General features: G+C 41.4%; 1 protein-coding gene and 1 pseudogene across 3 annotated transcripts in view; one reads left to right on the top strand and one right to left on the bottom strand.

The window, feature by feature from the left end:
* The window catches only part of LYRM7 (LYR motif containing 7), a 37,800-nt gene that overhangs the window by 6,424 nt on the left and 9,604 nt on the right, over window positions 1–21,772 (bottom strand). For both annotated transcript variants that reach the window (XM_082623758.1, XM_082623757.1), the window contains exon 4: window positions 17,121–17,202. In XM_082623758.1, coding sequence (XP_082479884.1) covers window positions 17,121–17,202 — 82 coding nt within the window. The remainder of the gene's footprint in view (window positions 1–17,120; window positions 17,203–21,772) is intronic.
* Window positions 1,570–5,490, top strand: LOC309804417 (tubulin polymerization-promoting protein-like; annotated as a pseudogene). The gene is made up of 2 exons: window positions 1,570–1,635; window positions 4,863–5,490. The product of its transcript is annotated as a tubulin polymerization-promoting protein-like (transcript).

Raw genomic sequence — 21,772 nt, forward strand, 5'->3', positions numbered from 1 at the left:
CAACAACCCATCCACCCTTTTAGCTACACAACATGAATATGCACGCTTCTTCCGATATATAGAAAACTACATCCGTTTACTACTTGACCCCTAAGATCTCATCCATGTTCAAATCAAGGATCTCTAGCAGATGTGCTAGCCTTTCCATTAGGTCCAGCTGTGGCTCACATGGTAGATACCTATTGGACCATAGTAAAGAATAAACAGGATACAGCAATAAAAACCTGGAATGGAAAACACATGGCAGTACTGCTCCACAGCAAATCCTAAATCCTAAGTCCTTCTGGACAGAGGAGCAAAAGCTCCTTGCTTTTGGCAGAGCAATAAACTCTAGTCAGCCAAATTGGCAACACCTAATCCTGTTTTCTGGGAGACCCAAAGACCCTCTATTGTCCACTGTCCTTCAAGGCTTCTGGTCTGTCCTCTGGGGGATCCAGATGGGGATATTACAAAAAAAATGCCCTTCTTTGAGGCTCTGAAGCTTTCATAATCCACTTCCTGTTGATATGAGTTAAGGGACCCAGGGATGGCCTTAAGAGTGGAAGAGAGCTAACCAAACTTGGGGTTTCTTGGCAATACAATTTATTCAAAAACTGTATAACTTCCAATCTATTTTTTTCCAGTCATTTCCATGTGCAAGTAGCCACAGGCAAACATCTTGACACAGTTACTAAGCATGAAGATTTTCATTCTCTGGTTGTGGTCTCTATGCTGTCCCATCTCCTTAACTCTTAGCTTAATGGACGCTTCTTAACACATTGAAAAACTATAGGCTCCAGTGAGTAAATGCATCATATATCTGATCTTTGTCTGGCAAATGAGAAAGCTTGGGGCACTGATCTTATATTAGAGCTAAGAGACCCCCTGCTTGTATTGGCTTTAGTTTTAGTGGATAGGAGCAACTGGCATTTTTAGGCCTGCAAGGCTCTAAATTATAGGACCCTCAATCAGATTCCAGGTTGTAGCAAGAAGTGTCCCTTTGCAAAGCAGTGCTTCTTTCCATCTTTGCTTTGAAGACTGACTAGCTTAACCTGCATTAATCCTCTTTTTCAATATTTTGCTGAAAGCAGGAAGAAATGACGAGCACACACTGACATTCTGATTATATCCCTTATTGCTGTAGCTGTACTCCCAAAAAACAGTAAGTGGCACCAACCTTACGTTCACTACTACATAACAAGGGCCACCAGCTTAAGGACTGTAATGGTCAGGTCCATGTTAACAACACTCCCCTCTATCCCTGTCTTCCATTCAACTAATTTCACATTTTAGGTTGTGTAATTTTCAGTATCTCACTTCTGGCAACAACTTCTGTTGTTCTTAGTTATAAGTAACAGAAGCTGACTGTGGCTAATGAGGCAGAAAAGGTATTCATTAACAGTTTATTGATCTAACTCAATTACTGTGAAGGCTTAAGAATCAGGCAGGCTTGAGGCTAAGCTTCCAGGAACAATGTCCAAAGACATACCATAGAACTGGCCTGATGACGAAAACTGCTGCTGCCTATGGAGCACTAGAAATAACTACCACTATTTCTACCCTTATGGAGCACAACATGCTATACTTCGGATGTTGCCAGAAACTCAACTTTACTACATCTGTTCCTGCTACCACAACAATGACCCTTCTGGATCAGTAACTTGACTCTGTAACCACTGATGCTAACTCTCGACAGCAAAATGAGTTCTGTGCCAAGCCTCTTTTCTCAAGCTCACTTCTGAATACAGTACAGGTAGTGTGCTGCACCTATGTTAAATACATGTGCCTGAGGTGCAAAGGAAACTGAGGAAATGACTATTCTAGATCCTATCCTGGGAATTTAGAACTCATAGAGATGGAAATTCCTGAAGTAAGACAAGGACATTCAAAAAGTGGTAAATAACCAGAAAAACTGTCAGATATTCATTACTCTATCCCTTCACACAATTTATCTTATTATGCAATCTTTGAAATCAAATGGCATCCTACAATTGAATTTTTCTATATTCATTAATTGCTAATACTTTAATTAGGCCAAACATATTACAGGTATATTTACATGCAGTATACTATTTTTCACTGTGATTATTTTATTGATTATAAAATTCCTAACCTTGCTCTCTATATTAGATATCAAAGTACCAAAACAACATTAGCTTAGGAAGTTGTCAGATCTCAACAAGGAACCACACTAAGATCGTGATTTATTTCCTGTATTTTAGGCCCCTGAAAAAGCTTCTCTCTTATGGTCATATTAAATGTATCATTTAAAAATTAATTTCTTAAAATAAACATGTTTTAACTCAATTATGGCCCCAAATCAAAATTTAGGTCAAGATTTAAAAAAATAAATAAAAGAACAGAAGAGGAAGGTACACGTCCAAACTCATTTTATGAGTCCAGCATTAGCCTAATACTAAAACCAAACAAGCACACTATTAAGAAAATTATAGGCCAATGTCCCAGTTGAACATAGATGCAAAAACCCTCAACAAAATGGTAGCAAACTGAATTCAACAGTACATTAAAAGGATCATATACCATGATCAAGTGGCATTTATTCCAGAGATGCAAGGATTTTTCAATATCAGCAAATAAATGTGAGACACCACATCAATAAAATGAAGGATAAAAATCATATGATCATGTAATAAATGCCAAAAAAGCAACTGACAAAATTCAACATCTGTTTATGAAAAATACCTCTCAACAAAGTGAGTACAGAGGGAATATACCTCAATATAATGAAGACCATATATGAGAAGCCTACAGCTAACATCATACTCAATGGTGAAAACCTGAAAGCTTTCCCTCTAAGATCAGGAACAAGACAAGGATGCCTACCCACTACTTTCATTCAACACAATTTTGCAAGTCCTAGCCAGAGCAACCGGGCAAGAAAAAGAAATACAGGAATCCAAATTGGAAAGAAGTAAAACTGTCACTGTTTGAACATGACATGATATTATATAAAGAAAATCCTAAAGATTCCACCAAGAAACTGTTAGAACTAATAAACAAATTTGGTAAAGTTGTAGGATACAAAAGCAATACAAAAAAATCTGTTGCATTTCTATACACTAATAATGAATGGAATAAACATCAGAAAGAGCAATTAAGAAAAAAATCCTACGAACAACTGCATACAAATGAATAAAATATCTAGGAATATACTTAACCAAGGAGGGAGAGACTGGGACCCTGAAAACTATAAGACACTGATGAAAGAAACTGAAAACACAAATAAATGGAAAGATATTGTGTCCTCATGGATTGGAAGAATTAATATTATCATTAAAATGTCCATACTACCAAAGGCAATCTACACATTCAATGTAATTTTTTTTTTTTTTTTTTTTTTTTTTTTGCAGTACGCAGGCCTCTCACTGTTGTGGCCTCTCCTGTTGCGGAGCACAGGCTCCGGACGCGCAGGCTCAGTGGCCATGGCTCACAGGCCCAGCCACTCCACAGCATGTGGGATCTTCCCAGACCGGGGCACGAACCCGTATCCCCTGCATTGGTAGGCGGACTCTCAACCACTGCATCACCAGGGAAGCCCTCAATGCAATTCTTATCAACATTTCAACGGCATTTTTCACAGAAACAGAACAAACAATCCTAAACTTTGTAACATGAAAGAACCTGAATAGCCAAAACAATCTTGAAAAAGAAGAAAAAGGCTGGCAACATCACACTTCCTCATTTCAAACTATACTACAAATCTATAACAATCAAAACAGTATGGTATTGGCACAAAAGAAAAACAGCACACAACAACCACCAAAAATGGAACACATAGACACAGAGAAAAGATCTGTGGTTGTCAGAGGTAGGATCGGGGTGTGTGTGTGAAACGGGTGAGGCTGGTCAAAAAGTACAAACTTCCAGTTATAAGACAGATAAGCTCTGGTGATGCAATGTACAGCATGGTAACTATAGTTAAAAATACTGTATTGTACACTACAAAGCTACAGTAATCAAAACAGTGTGGTATTGGCACAAAAACAAACATGGATCAATGGAACAGAATAGAGAGCCCAGAAATAAACCCATATACCTATGGTCAAATCTTTGACAAAAGAAGCAAGAATATATAATGGAAAACAGTCTCTTCAGCAAGTGGTGCTGGGAAAGTTGGACAGGTGCATGTAAAACAATGAAGTTAGAACACACCCTCACACCACACACAAAAAATAAACTTCAAATGGCTTAAAGACTTAGACATAAGACATGACACCATAAAACTCCAAGAAGAGAACAGAGGCAAAGCATTCTCTGACATAGATCATATCAATGTTTTCTTAGGTCAGTCTCCTAAGGCAATAGAAATAAAAGCAAAAATAAACAAATGGGATCTAATCAAAGTTACAAGCTTTTGTACAGCAAAGGAAAACATAAACAAAATGAAAAGACAACCTACAGACTGGGAGAAAATATCTGCAAATGATATGACTGACAAGGGCTTAATTTCCAAAATATACCAACAGTTGATAAAATTCAACAATAAAAAAAAAACCCAATTGAAAAATGGGCAAAAGACCTAAATAGACATTTCTCCAAAGAAGACATACAGATGACCAATAGGCACATGAAAATCTTCTCAACATCACTAATTATTAGAGAAATGCAAATCAAAACTACAGTGAGGTACCACCTCACACCAGTCAGAAGGGCCATCAGGAGAAAATTTACAAATAACAAATGCTGGAGAGGGTGTGGAAAAAAGCGTACCCTCCTACTTGTTGGTAGGAATGTAAATTGGTGCAGCCACTACGGAAAACAGTATGAAGGTGCCTCAAAAAACTAAAAATAGACTGGGTCGATCGCCTGCGAGTCGCGGAGGCACCTGCTGCAGTCGCCGCATCTCTAAGCATGGCTGACAGCAAGCCCAAGCCCCCAAGTCCCTAGGGGACCCCACGAAGGACAAGGCAGCCAAGAGGCTGTCACTAGAGTCGGAGGACACCAGCGAAGGGGCAGCCACCACGGCCCGGAGCCCGGCACCCTGGAGGAGGCCTTCTGGAGGTTTACAGTGCACTGGTACACCAGGGCCACCTGTAAGGAGATGCATGGCAAGAACTGGTCCAAGCTGTGCAGGGACTGCCAGGTGATCGATGGCAGGAACATGACCATCACCGACGTGGACATCGTCTTCAGCAAGATCAAGGGCAAGTCCTGCAGGACCATCACATTTCAGCAGTTCAAGGAAGCTCTGGAGGAGCCGGCCAAGAAGAGATTCAAAGACAAAATGGTGAGGAGGCCACCCGAGAGGTGCACAGGCTCACTGAGGGCAAAGCCCCCATCATCTTGGGGGTGACAGAAGCCATCTCCTCGCTCACCGTGTCGCGGCTCACGGACACCACCAAGTTCATGGGCTCCCACAAGGAGCACTTCGACCCGTCCGGAAGGGGCAAGGGCAGGGCGGGCCACGTGGACCTGGTGGACGAGTCGGGCTACATGCCGGGCTACAAGCACGCAGGCACCTACAACCAGAAGGTGCAGGGGGACAAGTAGCCGGCGGGGCCTTCTCCTGTCGCCCGGTCCCCCCCGCCGCCTCACACTTCATTATATTCCTGTGCTTGCAGGCAGAACTCGGACCCAGGGCTGGACGGCCGCGGAGGCACCAGGCCTCCCTCCCCCGCGGGCCCACACTCCCCTCGACCCCAGCTTTGGCCCCGACTCACCTTTCCTAACACAACTGCCTCATCCCTGCAAGGAAGTGGGCAGATGACCCTTTCCAAAGTGTCTCCCAGGGCCAGACCACACCGGCCACTGATTTGCAGCAAAGGGGGTGTTTTAAAGGAGCTGGTGGGCAGACGCTGTCTGGGGGTGCTGACCCGCAAGTGCCAAGGCACCAACCAGCAGCACTGATAAAGCAGACGGAGCCCCAGACAGGGTGCCGCAGTGCCTGGAGAGTACCACGCAGGTATGGGAGGCAGGGCACACCGTGCACGCTTGCACACCCATGCATACATGCACACACCTATGCACACGCACACTAAGCACCCACAACGCACGCACACACGCACGCACACGCATGCACCCACACGCGCTCAGGCACACAAACCGAGGACCAGGTCTGCACTGATGGCGGGCGCCGAGCTGAGGGCTGCAGTGCAAAGGAAGAAGGCTCCTCCGTCGACCAAAGTGACTCGAAGTGTGATGTCACAAGATTTCAAAATGGAAACTAAGGGCAATTCATTTCGCTTCTCTGAGAAGAAGCAGGAAACAATGATGCATGTTTATTCTCAGAATGGCTCAGGGAAGACTCAGAATATTCCGTCTCTGTGACTCCCTCCCAGCGGCTCCTGTCTCCCGGCCCCGAGCAGGGAAGACCCCCAGGGGTCGGGCCCTGGACTAGAGGCTGCGGGTGGCCCGCCGGATCTCTCCTTGCTCCTCCAGCCACTGTGGTTCCTCTGGCCTCTCTGGAACCTCCATGAGCGGCCTTCCCTGTCCTCCCCGCCCTGGAGTGCAGAAACCTCAGGGCAGGGCCAGGCCAGGGGAGGTCCAGAGGCTGGCAGCATCTGTGGGGTTTGGTTTCTCTGAGAGGCCAGAGGTGGGACCTCCTGCTGTCACAGTGGGCCCTTGGCAATGTGTCCCTTTGCATGGACATGGCCACAGCCTGGCGGGTAACGCTCTGGGCCCTGTGGTCCTGGTTTTGGTTCTGGGGGAAGCCCATGGCAGCCTCTGGGGAATGCTTCCCAGGAATCCAACAGCCCTGCCGCTATCTGTCCTGTGTCCAGGGCAGCAGGCCAGTTAGGGGCACCCCTCCATGGACACATGGCCTGGCCCACGGCACAGGTGGCCGTGAGTGCCACAGCACTGCCATGGCAGGCACGTTGGTCACGGCTGGACCTGGGAGACCCCACCCACCCACACAGAGGGGCTCAGACCAGCGCTCCCAGCCGACACGGCCACTCGCACGGGGCTCCCCCTGGGATGTTGGTAGCCTCTGCAGACAGCTTCGTCCTGAGGCCCTGGCACCTCACTGCACTATCATCCAGGAAGTGATGGAGCACAGGCGTCCGGGGTCACTGTGAGGATGTGAATCGCTGCCATCTAGAAAGTTTCTAAAACTTGGGCATCCGAAGCTGCCGGGCCAGGCCCCCAATCCACCACCAGGAAACTGAGGCCCGAGGGCTGGGGGAAAGCAGGCAGGACACCGACCCCCACCCTGGGCTCCTCTCCTCCCTCCAGAGGCAAGAGTCACCTGGGGAATCGCGTCTGCAGAGAACTCTGAACGTGCAGAGAGTTTCTGAGCACTAAGTTGATCACAGATGGGAAAGCCCGTGTTCCAGGGCCGGCCGGTTCCTCTCCGTGGACTCGGGACAGGACTCCTCCCCAGACCCATGCTCTACCCAGACGCTGTGGGTCTCTGCCTTCCCGACAGCCCGGCGCCCCGCCCCCCACCCCAGCCCTCCCAGCCGGTCAGGGGCTGGCCTGCCCGGGAGCACACAGGAGGTGGTCTGAGCAGAAGAAACCACGCCAGTGGCGTCCTGGTACGCTTTCTCACGCTGCCCCCCACCCCGGGGCCGGCCTGCGAGGCCGACACCACCCCGCTGCAGGAAACCATCTTCCCGATGGTTACAGCAGCACCTCCTCCTTGGGTTAAGGAAAATCAACTGCACACAGCTGCCCCCGTGGCCATCCCTGCCTCAGCCCCGCACTTGCGGGCTCCCGAACTGCTGAGGCCGAGGTGTCTGGGTGGGTCTCAGGTGTCCCCAGCCCGCCTGAGGCTTCTTTCCCGACGTGTAGCTCTGGAAGCACATCTCCCGCTCAGGGCAGGAGGAAGCGGTGGCCCCCTCCCCGTCGGCTCTATCACGGCATCTGTGTGTAGCCCCAACACAGCACGTCGCTCGGGCTCCAAGCTCTGCACAGACACACGTGCCTCCCTCAGGCTCTGGACGCTGTGGACACACAGGCAGGTGTGCATCTTTGCTGCATGTTTTATGCAATACCCATTCGCTTCTACTAACTGCGGTTAACTAGAAACTACATGTCTCTCTGTGAACGAAGGAAACTGCACAGCAAGCCCGCCAGGAAGCAGGGACCCGTGGTCAGGGCGAACCGTGCTGACTGCGCCGAGTGCCGGGACAGCAGAGCGAGCGTTTGAGAACACTGATCGCGCCACAGTACTTATTTATTTCTATTTAATGCTCTAGGATAAGCAACTAGGCGGTGGTTAGTTCACCATAATTGAAGTTCAAATTACGTAAGTTTAAAATATTATAGGAAGAGATCGATATTTATACTGGAGTATTTTTTTTTAAAGAAGATGTTGGGGGTAGGAGTTTATTAATTAATTAATTTATTTTTTGCTGTGTTGGGCCTTCATTTCTGTGCGAGGGCTTTCTCTAGTTGTGGCAAGCGGGGGCCACTCTTCATCGCGGTGCACGGGCCTCTCACTATCGCGGCCTCTCTTGTTGTGGAGCACAGGCTCCAGACGCGAGGCTCAGTAGTTGTGGCTCACGGGCCTAGTTGCTCCGCGGCATGTGGGATCCTCCCAGACCAGGGCTCGAACCCGTGTCCCCTGCACTGGCAGGCAGATTCTCAACCACTTCGCCACCAGGGAATCCTCCCATACTGGAGTATTTTTACACCTCGAATATCCTCAGTCTTAAGGTTTGAGGCCGATGAAAATTACAGTCAGCAAGAGGCACGCGGAGCCCCAGTGGCATCGCCTCCTGTCTAAGCTGCTCTATGTCCACGCCCCAGTGGCTAAGAGCTCAGGGCAGGCCGCGGCGTCCCTCTGAAGCACCAAGTGGACAGAGACTCACACACCCGAAGCCTGGGCCTGGCTCAGCCACTGGCTATCATGAATCAAATTTTAACGGCACACAGCCCCACCATGCACCGTGCAACGCCTGTGGCTGCTTCTGTGGCTACGCCAGCAGGGAGAAGATAAGTCACAGATGCCATGGCCCACGAAACCTACAGCAGTCACTGCCTGGACCTTTAGGGGAGGCTGCTGGTGCTGCCTCCACCCCTGAGGACCCAACAGGCTCCTTCCTCTGGGAGTGTTCCCACACAAGCTGGCACACCCCGTCCCACAGTGCACGCAGGTGGGGACACTGTAGTCACCCGTCCATACGCTCAGGTTGACAATTCAGCTGTACTATGAAGTCACCACGAGGCTAGAATGTCCTTAGAACTCTGACCCTGAGTAGCTTCCCTCCACTGACTGACTACTGAGCACTCTGTGAAGTCCCGTGGCTTTGGAGTGTGGAGAGCGTGGCTGGTGGTGGCCCCGGGCAGTCCCGGGAGGTGGTCGCCCAGCACTTTGAGATGCTTTGGTTAACTCTCTCTCTTCCCCAAACCAAGCCAAACAACAAAGGAAACGCACATAACTCAAACTTGAAAGGGAGCATATGCTACTAGTTTGAACTAAGTTTTTTTCAGGAAAGGGAAATAAATGTATATATAGATGGGGGGGAGCTATAAATAGAGTTGCCATATGATCCAGCAATCCTACTCCTGGGCATATATTTGGAACTATAATATGAAAAGATACATGCACCCCTATGTTTATAGCAACACTATTCACAATAACCAAGACACAGAAGCAACCTAAATGTTCATCAACAGATGAATGCATAAAGAAGATGTGGTATAAATACACAGTGGAATACTACTCAAACACAAAAAAGAATAAAATAATGCCATTTGCAGCAACATAGATGGATCTAGAAATTATCATACTAAGTGAAGTAAGTCAGAAAGAGAAAGACAAATACCATATGATATCACTTACATGTGGAATCTAAAATATGACATAAATAAACTTATCTAGAAACAGAAGCAGACTCACGGACATAGAGAACAGACTTGTGATTGCCAAAGGGGAGGGCCAGTATGGGAGGGATGGACTGGGAGTTTGGGATTAGCAGATGCAAACCACTATAAATAGAATGGATAAACAACAAAGTCCTACTGTATAGCACAGGGAACTATATTCAATATCCTGTAATAAACCATAATGGAAAATAATATGAAAAAGAATGTATATATGTATAACTGAATCACTTTGCTGTACAGCAGAAATTAACATAACATTGTAAATCAACTACTTCAATAAAATAAATTTTAAAAATACTGTATTGTGTATTTGAAAGACACTAACAGTAAATCTTAAAAGTTCTCATCACAAGAAAAAAATTTGTCACTGTGTATGGTCATGGATATCAACTAAAAACTTATTGTGGTAATCATTTCACTATATACACATATATGTTGTATACATAGTGAAATGATTATACATAACCATTATGTTGTACACCTAAAACTAATACAATGTTGTATGTTAACTATTTGTCAATTTAAAAAATCTTTCAATGGCATGGTTTGTAAGAGTGTGAAAATCATAGAGACATTTAGGATATAAATAATTTATAGGACATTAAAATATTTAACTCTGCAGTTATAACAAGTCTCTAAATATATAAAACACAAAAATACAAATGAGTTTAAATAGAGAACTTGCATACAAAATTTTCTTTTTTTTATAATTAATTTATTGGAATATAGTTGCTTTACAATGTTGTTAGTTTCTACTGTACAGCAAAGTGAATCAGCTATACGTATATATATATATATATATATATATATATATATCCCTCCTTTTGGATTTCCTTCCCATTTAGGTCACCGCAGAGCATTGAGTAGAGTTCCCTGAGCTATAAAGCAGGTTCTCATTAGTTATCTATTTTATACATAGTATCAATAGTGTATATATGTCAATCCCAATCTCCCAATTCATCCCACCCTCCCCCATCTGCCCTTGGTGTCCATACATTTGTTCTCTATGTCTGTGTCTCTACTTCTGTTTTGCAAAAAGATGATCTATACCGTTTTTTCTAGATTCCACATATATGCGTTAATATGCGATATTTGTTTTTCTCTTTCTGACTTACTTCACTCTGTATGACAGTCTCTAGGTCCATCCACATCTCTACAAATGACCCAATTTCGTTCCTTTTTATGGTTGAGTAATATTCCGTTGTATGTAGGTATCACATTCTTCTTTATCCATTCCTCTGTTGATGGACATTTAGGTTGCTCAAAATTGTTTTCTTTAAGAACCTCTTCCTGACCCACCAAGTTTGGGATTTGGAGCTCTGCCTATGTGCCTGAACAGTCCCTCTACCTCTCCTGATATGGCAGCCAAAGGACTGTGACTGAACACTATTGTTTATCTTCTAATATGGTGATCTAAGTTCCATAAGGACTGACCACTGTTCTATTCTTAGTGCCTAGCACAACAGGTATTGAATAAATGGTTGCTGAATCACATTAACCTACCTTAGAATACAAACTATAAAGATAGTTTAGGGCAAAGACGAATATAAAACACCAAAGGACAGAAGTTTAAAAACACATCTGGGGGGCTTCCCTGGTGGCGCAGTGGTTGAGAGTCCGCCTGCCGATGCAGGGAATATGGGTTCGTGCCCCAGTCCGGGAGGATCCCGCGTGCCGCGGAGCGGCTGGGCCCGTGAGCCATGGCCGCTGAGCCTGCGCGTCCGGAGCCTGTGCTCCGCAATGGGAGAGGCCACAACAGTGAGAGGCCCGCGTACCAAAAAAAAAAACAAAAAAAAACACACATCTGAAATGAAGAATAGCTTCCTAGAGCTTTTTTTTTTCTCTTTCAGTACTGTTCTCTATTATTTTCCAATTAAAACAAAAACAAAAAACACCTTATTTTACAATCACTTAGGTAACACAATGCAAAGAATATATTTAACCTTTTTTTCTTCAGCAATATCCACTCTGTGAAATATGGAGAAGACTCACGATATAGGCCTCTGATCTCAAAGAGCTCAAATTCTGGGGACCCTGTTAAATATGCAGATATCCTCTGCTTTTCTGCACAAGCACCCTAGCCAGAAAATATGTCTTCTTAAAGCCTCTGACCTTGAAGCACATATCTCAAAAAACATTCTTCCATCCATAGGCAGAAATGTTTATCCATCATCCTCCATCTTTACTAGTTCATCATTCATCTCACCCATGTTTGTTTTAATTCTCAGCAATATAATATTGCTCTCTGGTGACTTTGAGATCCTTTGTAGGTGGCATGAATGCTAAAATGGTTGCATTGTGGTACATCAAATCCATGGTATGAGATTATTCATCCATTTAAAACAAACAAACAAAAAACAGCATGCTACGTGTTCTCTAAACCCTATCTAAATGGTGTGCTGCATAAAATCTTGTAAAAGGATAAGAGAAAAGGAAGAAAAGCAACTGTCCAAAGGTCCAAAGTATATTGAACCACTAGGGAGAAAAATGATGATGGAACAATAAAGGTAAACTCTGGATCAGAAAGGGTATTTTTTCCTACAATTAACAAATATTCATGAATAACTATAGATAAAATAATGAGTGAGACAGTTCCTGCCCTCAGGGAGTCTAATATCTAGCACCAGAGAGAGAAATAAAGCACATACACACATCACAAAGATAATACCCAATGGCAAGCTGGGTTAAGTACTCTGAAGGGAGATTACAAGGTACCATGAGAGCATATGAAAGGGTATATACTGTTTTTAAAAAAATGTATCACACATGATCAGAAGCATGCTCCTATTTTGTTTGTCTTACATATATGCCAGAGAGGAAGTTAAAAAAACATGGATAGGGACTTCCCTGGTGGCGCAGTGGTTGAGAGTCAGCCTGCCGATGCAGGGGACACGGGTTCGTGCCCCGGGCCGGGAGGATCCCACATGCCGCGGAGTGGCTGGGCCCGTGAGCCATGGCTGCTGGGCCTGCGTGTCTGGAGCCTGTGCTCTGCAACGGGAGAGGCCACGGCAGTGAGAGGCCCGCGTACCACACACACACACAAAAAAACATGGATAATGCTACTCAGAAACTAAGTAAATATGTAGCCCTAAAGTCTTGAGTTTTCTTGGTACCATCTATAACCATACATTTGGTTACTGTCTATAGAATATATGTTTGATAAAGGCCAACACTGAAACCAGTTGACCAATATCCATATTAGAAAGAGAGCTTTGAAAATGTCAATAGTCAATGACAAAGCAAGTATAGAAAAATACTGAAATTAACTCATTGTTCTAAGTCATAGTTAGTTTTTACTTTTCTACAGAAAACCTAAGAAGGCTAGAATGGACCAATGATGAGACTGATATGAATTAAAAATTATGATTAATCCAAATTCATGTACCTGTGATCATACCAAAAATAAAAATACAAAAAAAATAGGGAATACTTGGAAAGAAAATCATTTTCCCAATTTTTTTTTTTTTTTTTTTTTTTGCAGTGCGTGGGCCTCTCACTGCTGTGGCCTCTCCTGTTGTGGAGCACAGGCTCCGGACGCGCAGGTTCAGAGGCCATGGCTCACGGGCCCAGCCGCTCCGCGGCATGCGGGATCTTCCCGGACCAGGGCACGAACCCACGTCCCCTGCATCGGCAGGCGGACTCTCAACCACTGTGCCACCAGGGAAGCCCTCCCAATATTTTTTAGATTTTAAAAATAAGGAGTTTTTCTCAAATGATGAAATTATTATATCTATAATAAAGAATAGTGAAATTGTCTTCAAGGATAAGGAAAGCAGTCTTTTTTAAAAGGAAAAAATGAGAAATTATTTAGGATAAAGAGTTCTTTCTGCTAGTCAGTATTTAATTTCCACTGTAGATATTATTTAGAAGGGAGGAAAAAAGAGATGGATTGAGAATTTACGCATACAGGTAATTACTTTTGCAGATGAAGTTTCATTTCATTATTTTCAGTTTCTATTATTTTTCATGTTGGGACTTTATCTGATCTTTTTTAGAGATACACAGTCACAACTCTATTTTCTAGCCAAGAAGAATTTTAATTCCTCTCACTTCTGTATGTCAGTAAAGACATTGCTAAAATATGTGGAGGAATTTTACTTAAAGTAACTTCTTAAAACAGAGATTAAAGACTCAAATTTGTTCTATCTTAAACCCATAGGAATAAAGTAGGAAAAAGAGACCCATATATAACTTAACAGAAAGAATGAGGCCTTTATTAAGGCAATTTGCATTAAATACTAATAATCATGTAAGAGTCAAAATTTTCAATCTTGTGGGAAAATTAAACTATACAGAAAACCAAAAGAAAAAAAGAAATTTAAAACAATATTATCATATTTAAAACCAGGCTTCTGAAATGTAGCTATCAAATTTAGTTATCTGAAATAACCTAAATTTTTATTCATATAATAAAGATAATATTTTGCTGTAATTACCCATATAAAATTTTGGCTATAGTACACAGAAGCTCTAAAGATTATTATTAAGATTAAAGACAATGACTACAAATTTTCAATTTAGGATTAACCATGTTTATTGCCCTTAGAAATATAACTGGATCTGATAATTTCTGATAAATACTCATGAACTAAAAATAACTTTAAAAGCCCTATAGGACATGTACTACTAGATATTAAGATTTACTGTAAGGCTGTAGTAATCAAGACATTATGGTTTGTGATGCAAGGACAGAAAAACAAACTAATTGAAGAGATTATAAAGTCCAGAAACAGATGCACACATATATAGTTATTTGATTTTATGATAAAGGTGGCCCTACAGTGCAGTGGGGAAAGAGTGGTCTTTTCAATAAATGATACTGGATCAACTGAATATTCAGATGTAAAAAAATAAATCTTGACGCCTATCTCATACCATATACAAAAATCAACTCTAGTTGATATAAACAACCAAATGAAAAAGACCAAACAATAAAGCTTTTGGAAGAATCATAGGATAATCTCTTCATGACCTTGCTTGAGACAGGAAAAGATTTCTTAAATAAGACTCAGAAAAATATTAACCATAAAGGAAAAAAGGGATAAACTGGACTACATTAAAATTAAGACCTTCTCATCAAAAGGTAAAAACAGCAAAACGAAAAAGCAAGACAAAAAGAAGATTCTTATAAGAATAATATAATATATAATATAATAATATAATATAAGAATATGAGAATTCTTATAAGATTCTTATAATATAAATCCAACAAAGGATTTATATTCAGAACATACAAAGAATTTCTTCAAATCAATAATAAAAAGGCAGATAACCTCTTAGAAAAATGGGCAAACGACTTGAACAGCCACTTCATAAAAGAGAATATCCAAATGGCCATTAAACAACTGAAAAGTCCTTCATTAATTACCAGAGAAATGCAAATTAAAATCACAATGTGATACCATTACATAACCACCAGAAACTCTAAAACTAAGAGATGCACAGTATCGGGGCTTCCCTGGTGGCGCAGTGGTTGAGAATCTGCCTGCTAATGCAGGGGACGCGGGTTCGAGCCCTGGTCTGGGAGGATCCCACATGCCGCGGAGCAACTGGGCCCGTGAGCCACGACTACTGAGCCTGCGCGTCTGGAGCCTGTGCTCCGCAACAAGAGGCCGCGATAGTGAGAGGCCCGCGCACCGCGATGAAGAGTGGCCCCCGCTTGCCACAACTAGAGAAAGCCCTCGCGCAGAAACGAAGACGCAACACAGCAAAAATAAATAAATAAATAAATAAATAATAGGAATAATGACATCTGGAAAAATAGTGAAGCCAAATCACCAGAAAACAGATCTAAGCTGTGGTTTATGATACTTATAAAAAAAAAAAAAAGAGAGAGATGCACAGTATCAAAGAGCTGGTGAAGATATAAAGCAACTGGAATTCTCAGATACCACTGCTGCAAGTGTAACTTAGTCTAACTACTTTGGAAAGCTGGTTAGCAGTACCTGTTAAAGCTGAATGAACACATATCATATGACACGGAAGTTTCACTCATATAATATTCACAGAAATGTTGCTACACACAATGATAAAGATGAATCTCACAAATACAATATTGAGAGAAAGAAGCCAGACAAAACAGAAATCTTATATGATTCCATTTACATAAAGTTCAAACACTTTATTATATTAGGTTAAAATTGATAGTGTTAAAAGGACAGTAGTTATACTTATGGGGAGGGGCTGACGGGGAGGGACATCAGGGCATGAGGGGGCTTTTGGGAAAGTGGTAACATTACATAACTTGATGTGGATGTTGGTTACATGATATTTCACTTGGTGAAAATTCACTGGGCTATACTATTATAAATTGTGTACTTTTCTGTTTGTACGTTGTTTGTATCTTTGCTGTTGTTTCTGTCCCCCAAAATACTTCAGGGAATGAAAACCAAATATTATGTGAAATGAAAGTCTGCTGAAGCCCCACCAGGAGTTTGGAGGTATAATGGAGGATTCTCAACTATATTACCATTTTGTATAATCCCAATTCTTCTGAATTAAAATAGTAGAATCATAGGAGAAAAGATAAAGAAATAGACATAGTCTAGGTAGGTGACAAATTATACTAGGAAAATTAAGAATGCCAGATAAATTTTATAAAACAGTCACACAGGCAAAGTTCCGAGATATTGCAGGTTCGGTTCCAGACCACTACAATAAAGTATCTCAATAAAGCAAATCACACCAATTTTGGGTTTCCTAGAGCATATAAGAGTTATGTTTACACTATACTATAGTCTATTAAATGTCTAATAGCATTATGTCTAAAACAACAATGTACATACATTAATTTTAAAATACTTTAAAATACTCTACTGCTATAATATGTTAACCATTATCTGAGCCTTCAGCAAGTCGTAGCAGTAATATCAAAGACCACTAACCACAGATCACTATAACAGATAGAGTAATAATGAAAAAGTTTGAAATACTCCAAGAATTACCAAAATGTTACACCGAGACACCAAGTGAGCAAATGCTGTTAGAAAAATGGCACCGATAGTCTTGCTTGACGCAGGGTTTTGCCCACAAACCTTCAGTTTGTGAAAAATGCATTATCTGGGAAGTGCAATAAATCGCGGTATGCATATACTGCCTTTGTAACTGTAGTTTTGCAGTATAACCGGTGGTTAAGATTAAAAAGAAAGAATAAATAAAAGAAAAAAAAAGTCTGGTAAAACAAAGTTTTAATAATTCAGCATTTTTAAATACAGCCTTATAAATGTGTACAATATATACCACATTGTCTGGCAAAATCAAGTTGTTTTAGTAATCAGCATTAAAAGCACTGTAATTGCTCAATAGTTTAAAATACATTGCAAGCAACATTTTTCTTTAATATTACTTACTCAGCGTATTGTGGTCTGTGTGAATACCTTGTAGAACAGATGTTCTGAGTATCAACTCAACATCAGTACCTATCTTTATTAGCTGTTAAGAAAACAAACAAAAAAAATAGACTAAATCCTCTGTGTTTTTTCAATGGTTCACATGAATGTACTGTTTTTGAAAACTACAGGTTTACTACAATTCTTTTTAGGTGATACTTGCCTTTAACTTTTTTTTTCTAAAGAATATATTTATTTATTTATTTATTTATTGGCTGCATTGGGTCTTCGTTGCTGCATGTGGGCTTTCTCTAGTTGCGACAAGCACACAGGCTTATTGCAGTGGCTTCTCTTGTTGTGGAGGACGGGCTCTAGAAGTGCGGGCTTCAGTAGTTGTGGCTGGCAGGCTCTAGAGTGCAGGCTCAGTAGTTGTGGTGCACGGGCTTAGTTGCTCCGTGGCATGTGGGACCTTCCTGGACCAGGGCTCGAACCCGTGACTCCTGCATTGGCAGGCGGATTCTTAACCACCGTGCCACAAGGGAAGCCCCTTGCCTTTAACTTTTTGTAACCATTCCAAGCATACAGAAAGCTCAGACATGCGTATACTTTTACCTTTTATCTATCCATTCCATATTTTGTTCCAAAACAGATTTGGAGTATTTTTTGTTGTAATATATATTTTACAATGTGTTTAAAATGTGCATTTTGTTTTTTTGAGAGGGGCTGAATCTTTCTTTTACTGTAGAGTTGGATGTTCTGAACACTAGAAAGAGTACTGGATCAGGAGGCAGAATACTTGGGACTCCCAACTCTGGCTCTGTCATCAAGTGTATGGCCTTGGGTTAATACCTACTCACTAAGTTTCAGAACTCATCATTGCAAAATGAAGAACTGAACTAAAACAGTGAGTCTCAAAGCTGTGGACCTTGAGACCCTTTCAGGGGACCCATAAAGTCAAAATTATTTTCATAATACTAGAGCTGTCTGCATTGTTTGAGTTGTGAGCACAAGTAGAGTTTTCTCTTTGGAATACCATTTTTACTTTTATAGACAAATTCTGTTTATTCAGATTTGGGTAACTGGCAGATAGGTGAAATGAGTATGTCACTTTAAGAAAACAACTGACAGTATTTAATGGCAATGATAAAATTCAAGCTTTCAAGCAAAAATCAGAATTCTGGAGAAGCTGTATCTGTCACTGTAAGTATTGACAGCTTCCCAATACTTAAAGATTTTTCTGATGAGATGGATATTAAGATGTAATTTTAAAATATTACATATTGAACTATGTCAACATTTGGAAGATCTGCATTACTTGGTGAACCTACATTTTCCAAATCATCAGTGCATGATGTTACAAAACATGCATGACTAAAAGATCCATTCAAAGGGAAAGATAGATTAAAATCTGTTGGTCTACTAAATGACCAACAGATTTATATGTTATACCTATCAATATTTACCATATCAGAGAAGGGCATATTGGAGAAGGATATCCTAGGAAGAAGCAACAGCATAAATGGCCTGAGATAGGAAAGTTCTTGGTAAACTGAAGCACCCTCAAAGAAGGCACTGAGATTGGAAAAGTGAGAAGTATGTGGTGAATTGAGGCAGGAGGTTAACAGGGGTCAGATGATACAGTGTTATAGGTCATGGTAGGTAGAGACTTTAGATTTTAATTTGAATGGGATGAGGAGCCATGGGGATTGTGAGCAGAGGATTGATGGGATATGCCTTTTTTTAAAAGGCTCACTGCCTTTATAAGTATTGAGAATAGGCTGCAGGGAGTTAGGGCAGAAGCAACAAGACCCACTAGGAGGCTGCTGTAACAACCCAATGAGAAATAATGATGGCTTGAACCAGGAAATAATAATAGGGCAAATAAAAAGTGGTTGAATTCTGGGTATATTTTGAAGGTTAAGTCAACAGGATTTGCTGCCAGATTGGATGTAAATGTGAGAGAAGGAAAGCAGTCGAAAATGAGAGCACCGAGGGTTTTGGTCTGAGCATCAAAAGGAGGGAGCTGCCATTAATTGAAATGGAGAAGGCTGTAAGAGAGCAAAGCCTCACCTCCCTACAGAGCTGAGAAGGGGCTTAGAAGGGGAGAGAAAGAAAAACAATGTGCCTCCTCACCCACTGGAGGTGCATAAACTGAGCTGAGTCTTAGGTTTAAGGCTGGAAACAAGGCTAGATGAGAAACAAGGGATTATGGGAGATCAAAGGGGATGAGCAGGATGTGGTATGTATAAGTCCTAGGAACCACCCCAGCAAAGGATAAATACACACACCCACACACATCCATTGGTCTAACAGATAACAGAGTTCCGCACTGCATCTAACCTTTAAAGAAATTTACCACTTGTTGAGGTCTGATATCAAAGAATATTCACAATTATTTGAAAAGTGTAATATATACACCTACCCTCTTCCAACTACATATCTGCATAAGGCTGAATTTTCTTCATATAATTCAATCTAAAAAAACATACAGTTGGGCTTCCCTGGTGGCGCAGTGGTTGAGAGTCCGCCTGCTGATGCAGGGGACACGGGTTTGTGCCCCAGTCCGGGAAGATCCCACATGCTGCGGAGCGGCTGGGCCCGTGAGCCATGGCTGCTGAGCCTGCGAGTCCGGAGCCTGTGCTCCGCAATGGGAGAGGCCACAACAATGAGAGGCCCGCGTACCGCAAAAAAAACCCCCAAAAAACAAACAAACATACAGTGCCAGATTGAATGAGGAAGCAGGTATGAGAATTTAGCTGACTCCTATTAAGTCAGACATTAAAGAGATTTGCAAAAATATAAAATAATGCCTTTCTTCTTACTAAATTTTTCGGAAAATATAGTTATTTTTCATAAATATTGTATTTAATAAGTAATGAGCTTATTATTTTAAAATTATTTAATCTACATATATTTTTTAAATTTCTCAGTTTTAAATCCTAATATGGTAAATACTGATAGGTATAACATATAAATAGCACTTTTTGGGGTCTTCAGTTTTTCGGAAGGTAAAGTGGTCTTGAAACCAAAAAGTTTGAGAACTGCTGGTCAAGAGGATGCCTACGATTCCTTTTGGTGCCAAGACTTCATGACAATACATGACAATGTAATTATCTAAAAACTACTAAGTATTTAATATATGCAGAGTTACAGAAAGTATAAAATATACACTTGTATATAACAAATATCTAATTTCAAGAGTGCTTAATGTGGGCTTCCCTGGTGGTGCAGTGGTTAAGAATCTGCCTGCCAATGCAGGGGACATGGGTTTGAGCTCTGATCCATGAAGATCCCACATGCCGTGGAGCAACTAAGCCTGTGCACCACAACTACTGAGCCTGTGCTCTAGAGCCCACGAGCCACAACTACTGAAGCCTGCGTGCCTACAGCTCATGCTCCACAACAAGAGAAGCCACCACAATGAGAAGCCGGCACACCACAATGAAGAGTAGCCCCCGCTCACCACAACTAGAGAAAGCCTGTGCACAACCAAAAATAAATAAATAAATAAAATAAATTTATATATATAAAAAAAGGAGTGCTTAATGTTAGTGTTCTACAGGTGAAATTAATTTGGGAGATGGTAGTTCATTTTTCCAGTTTAGTTAATATAAACAGATCTCAATTAAAAAATTTTTAAATTATGACTTCAAAATTTAAAAACACTTACAGGCATACCTCAGAGATATTGTGGGTTCAGTTCCAGACCACCACAATAAAACAAATATCATAATAAAGTGAGTCATATGAATTTTTTGGTTTCCAACTGCATATAAAAGTTATGTTTACAATATACAGTAGTCTATTAAGTGTGCAACAGCATTATGTCTAAAAAAACAATGTGCATACCTTAATTAAAAACACCTTATTACTAAAAAATGCTAACCAGCATCTGACAATGCAGGGTTGCCCCAAACCTTCAATTTGTAAAAAAACACATTCTGTGAAGTGCAATAAAGCGAAGCACAATAAAACGAGGTATACCTGTACCATATTGTTATTAATCAGTCTACCAAATAGCAAAATAGTACAAATTTCAGTATATACATTTTAACTTCTCTTCAAGTCATGACCTGATTAGAATGTCATTTTAACTTCTTTCATGAATAAAAATTACATAGTCCCTGTTTGCCCTATCATACACTTAAGTGAAATCTCCTTTTTTCTTTATGTTATAGGGAAAGAAGTCCTTAGGCTATCTCATTTTGTCACATTAGTTTATCATAGATATTTACTATTTCAAAAATAGCATTTTCTCTACTAAGTAGAAAAGTATTTGTATAAAAAAATTTTTTTTCACTATGTGGAAATTCTCTTAAACATGGAAGAACTTCTCTAATTTGTACCTTCCTCTTTACCAAACCAATTCTTGGAATCTTAATTATCCCAGCAAATAATGTTTCATTTTTCATTTTCTTCCTAATGGTCCTTTCCCTACATTTATACAAAGTTAGATACAGGAACACCTAGGAAGCAGTGTTCCTTCCTAAGACAGAGACAATGTATATATGCATATGATTTTATACAGGAAAAGAATCATTGTGCACTTTTTCAATGAACATGTACTGGGAATACTAGGGAGCTCACCGACTAGTGTTAGTAGATTGTCTTCAACTGTGGCAAGTGACTAAAATGTAAATACAGAAGGCAAAGCAAGAATAGTTCATAAACTC

This window comes from Mesoplodon mirus, assembly GCF_964341445.2.
Source record: "Mesoplodon mirus genome assembly, chromosome: 5".
Classification (NCBI taxonomy): domain Eukaryota; kingdom Metazoa; phylum Chordata; class Mammalia; order Artiodactyla; family Ziphiidae; genus Mesoplodon; species Mesoplodon mirus.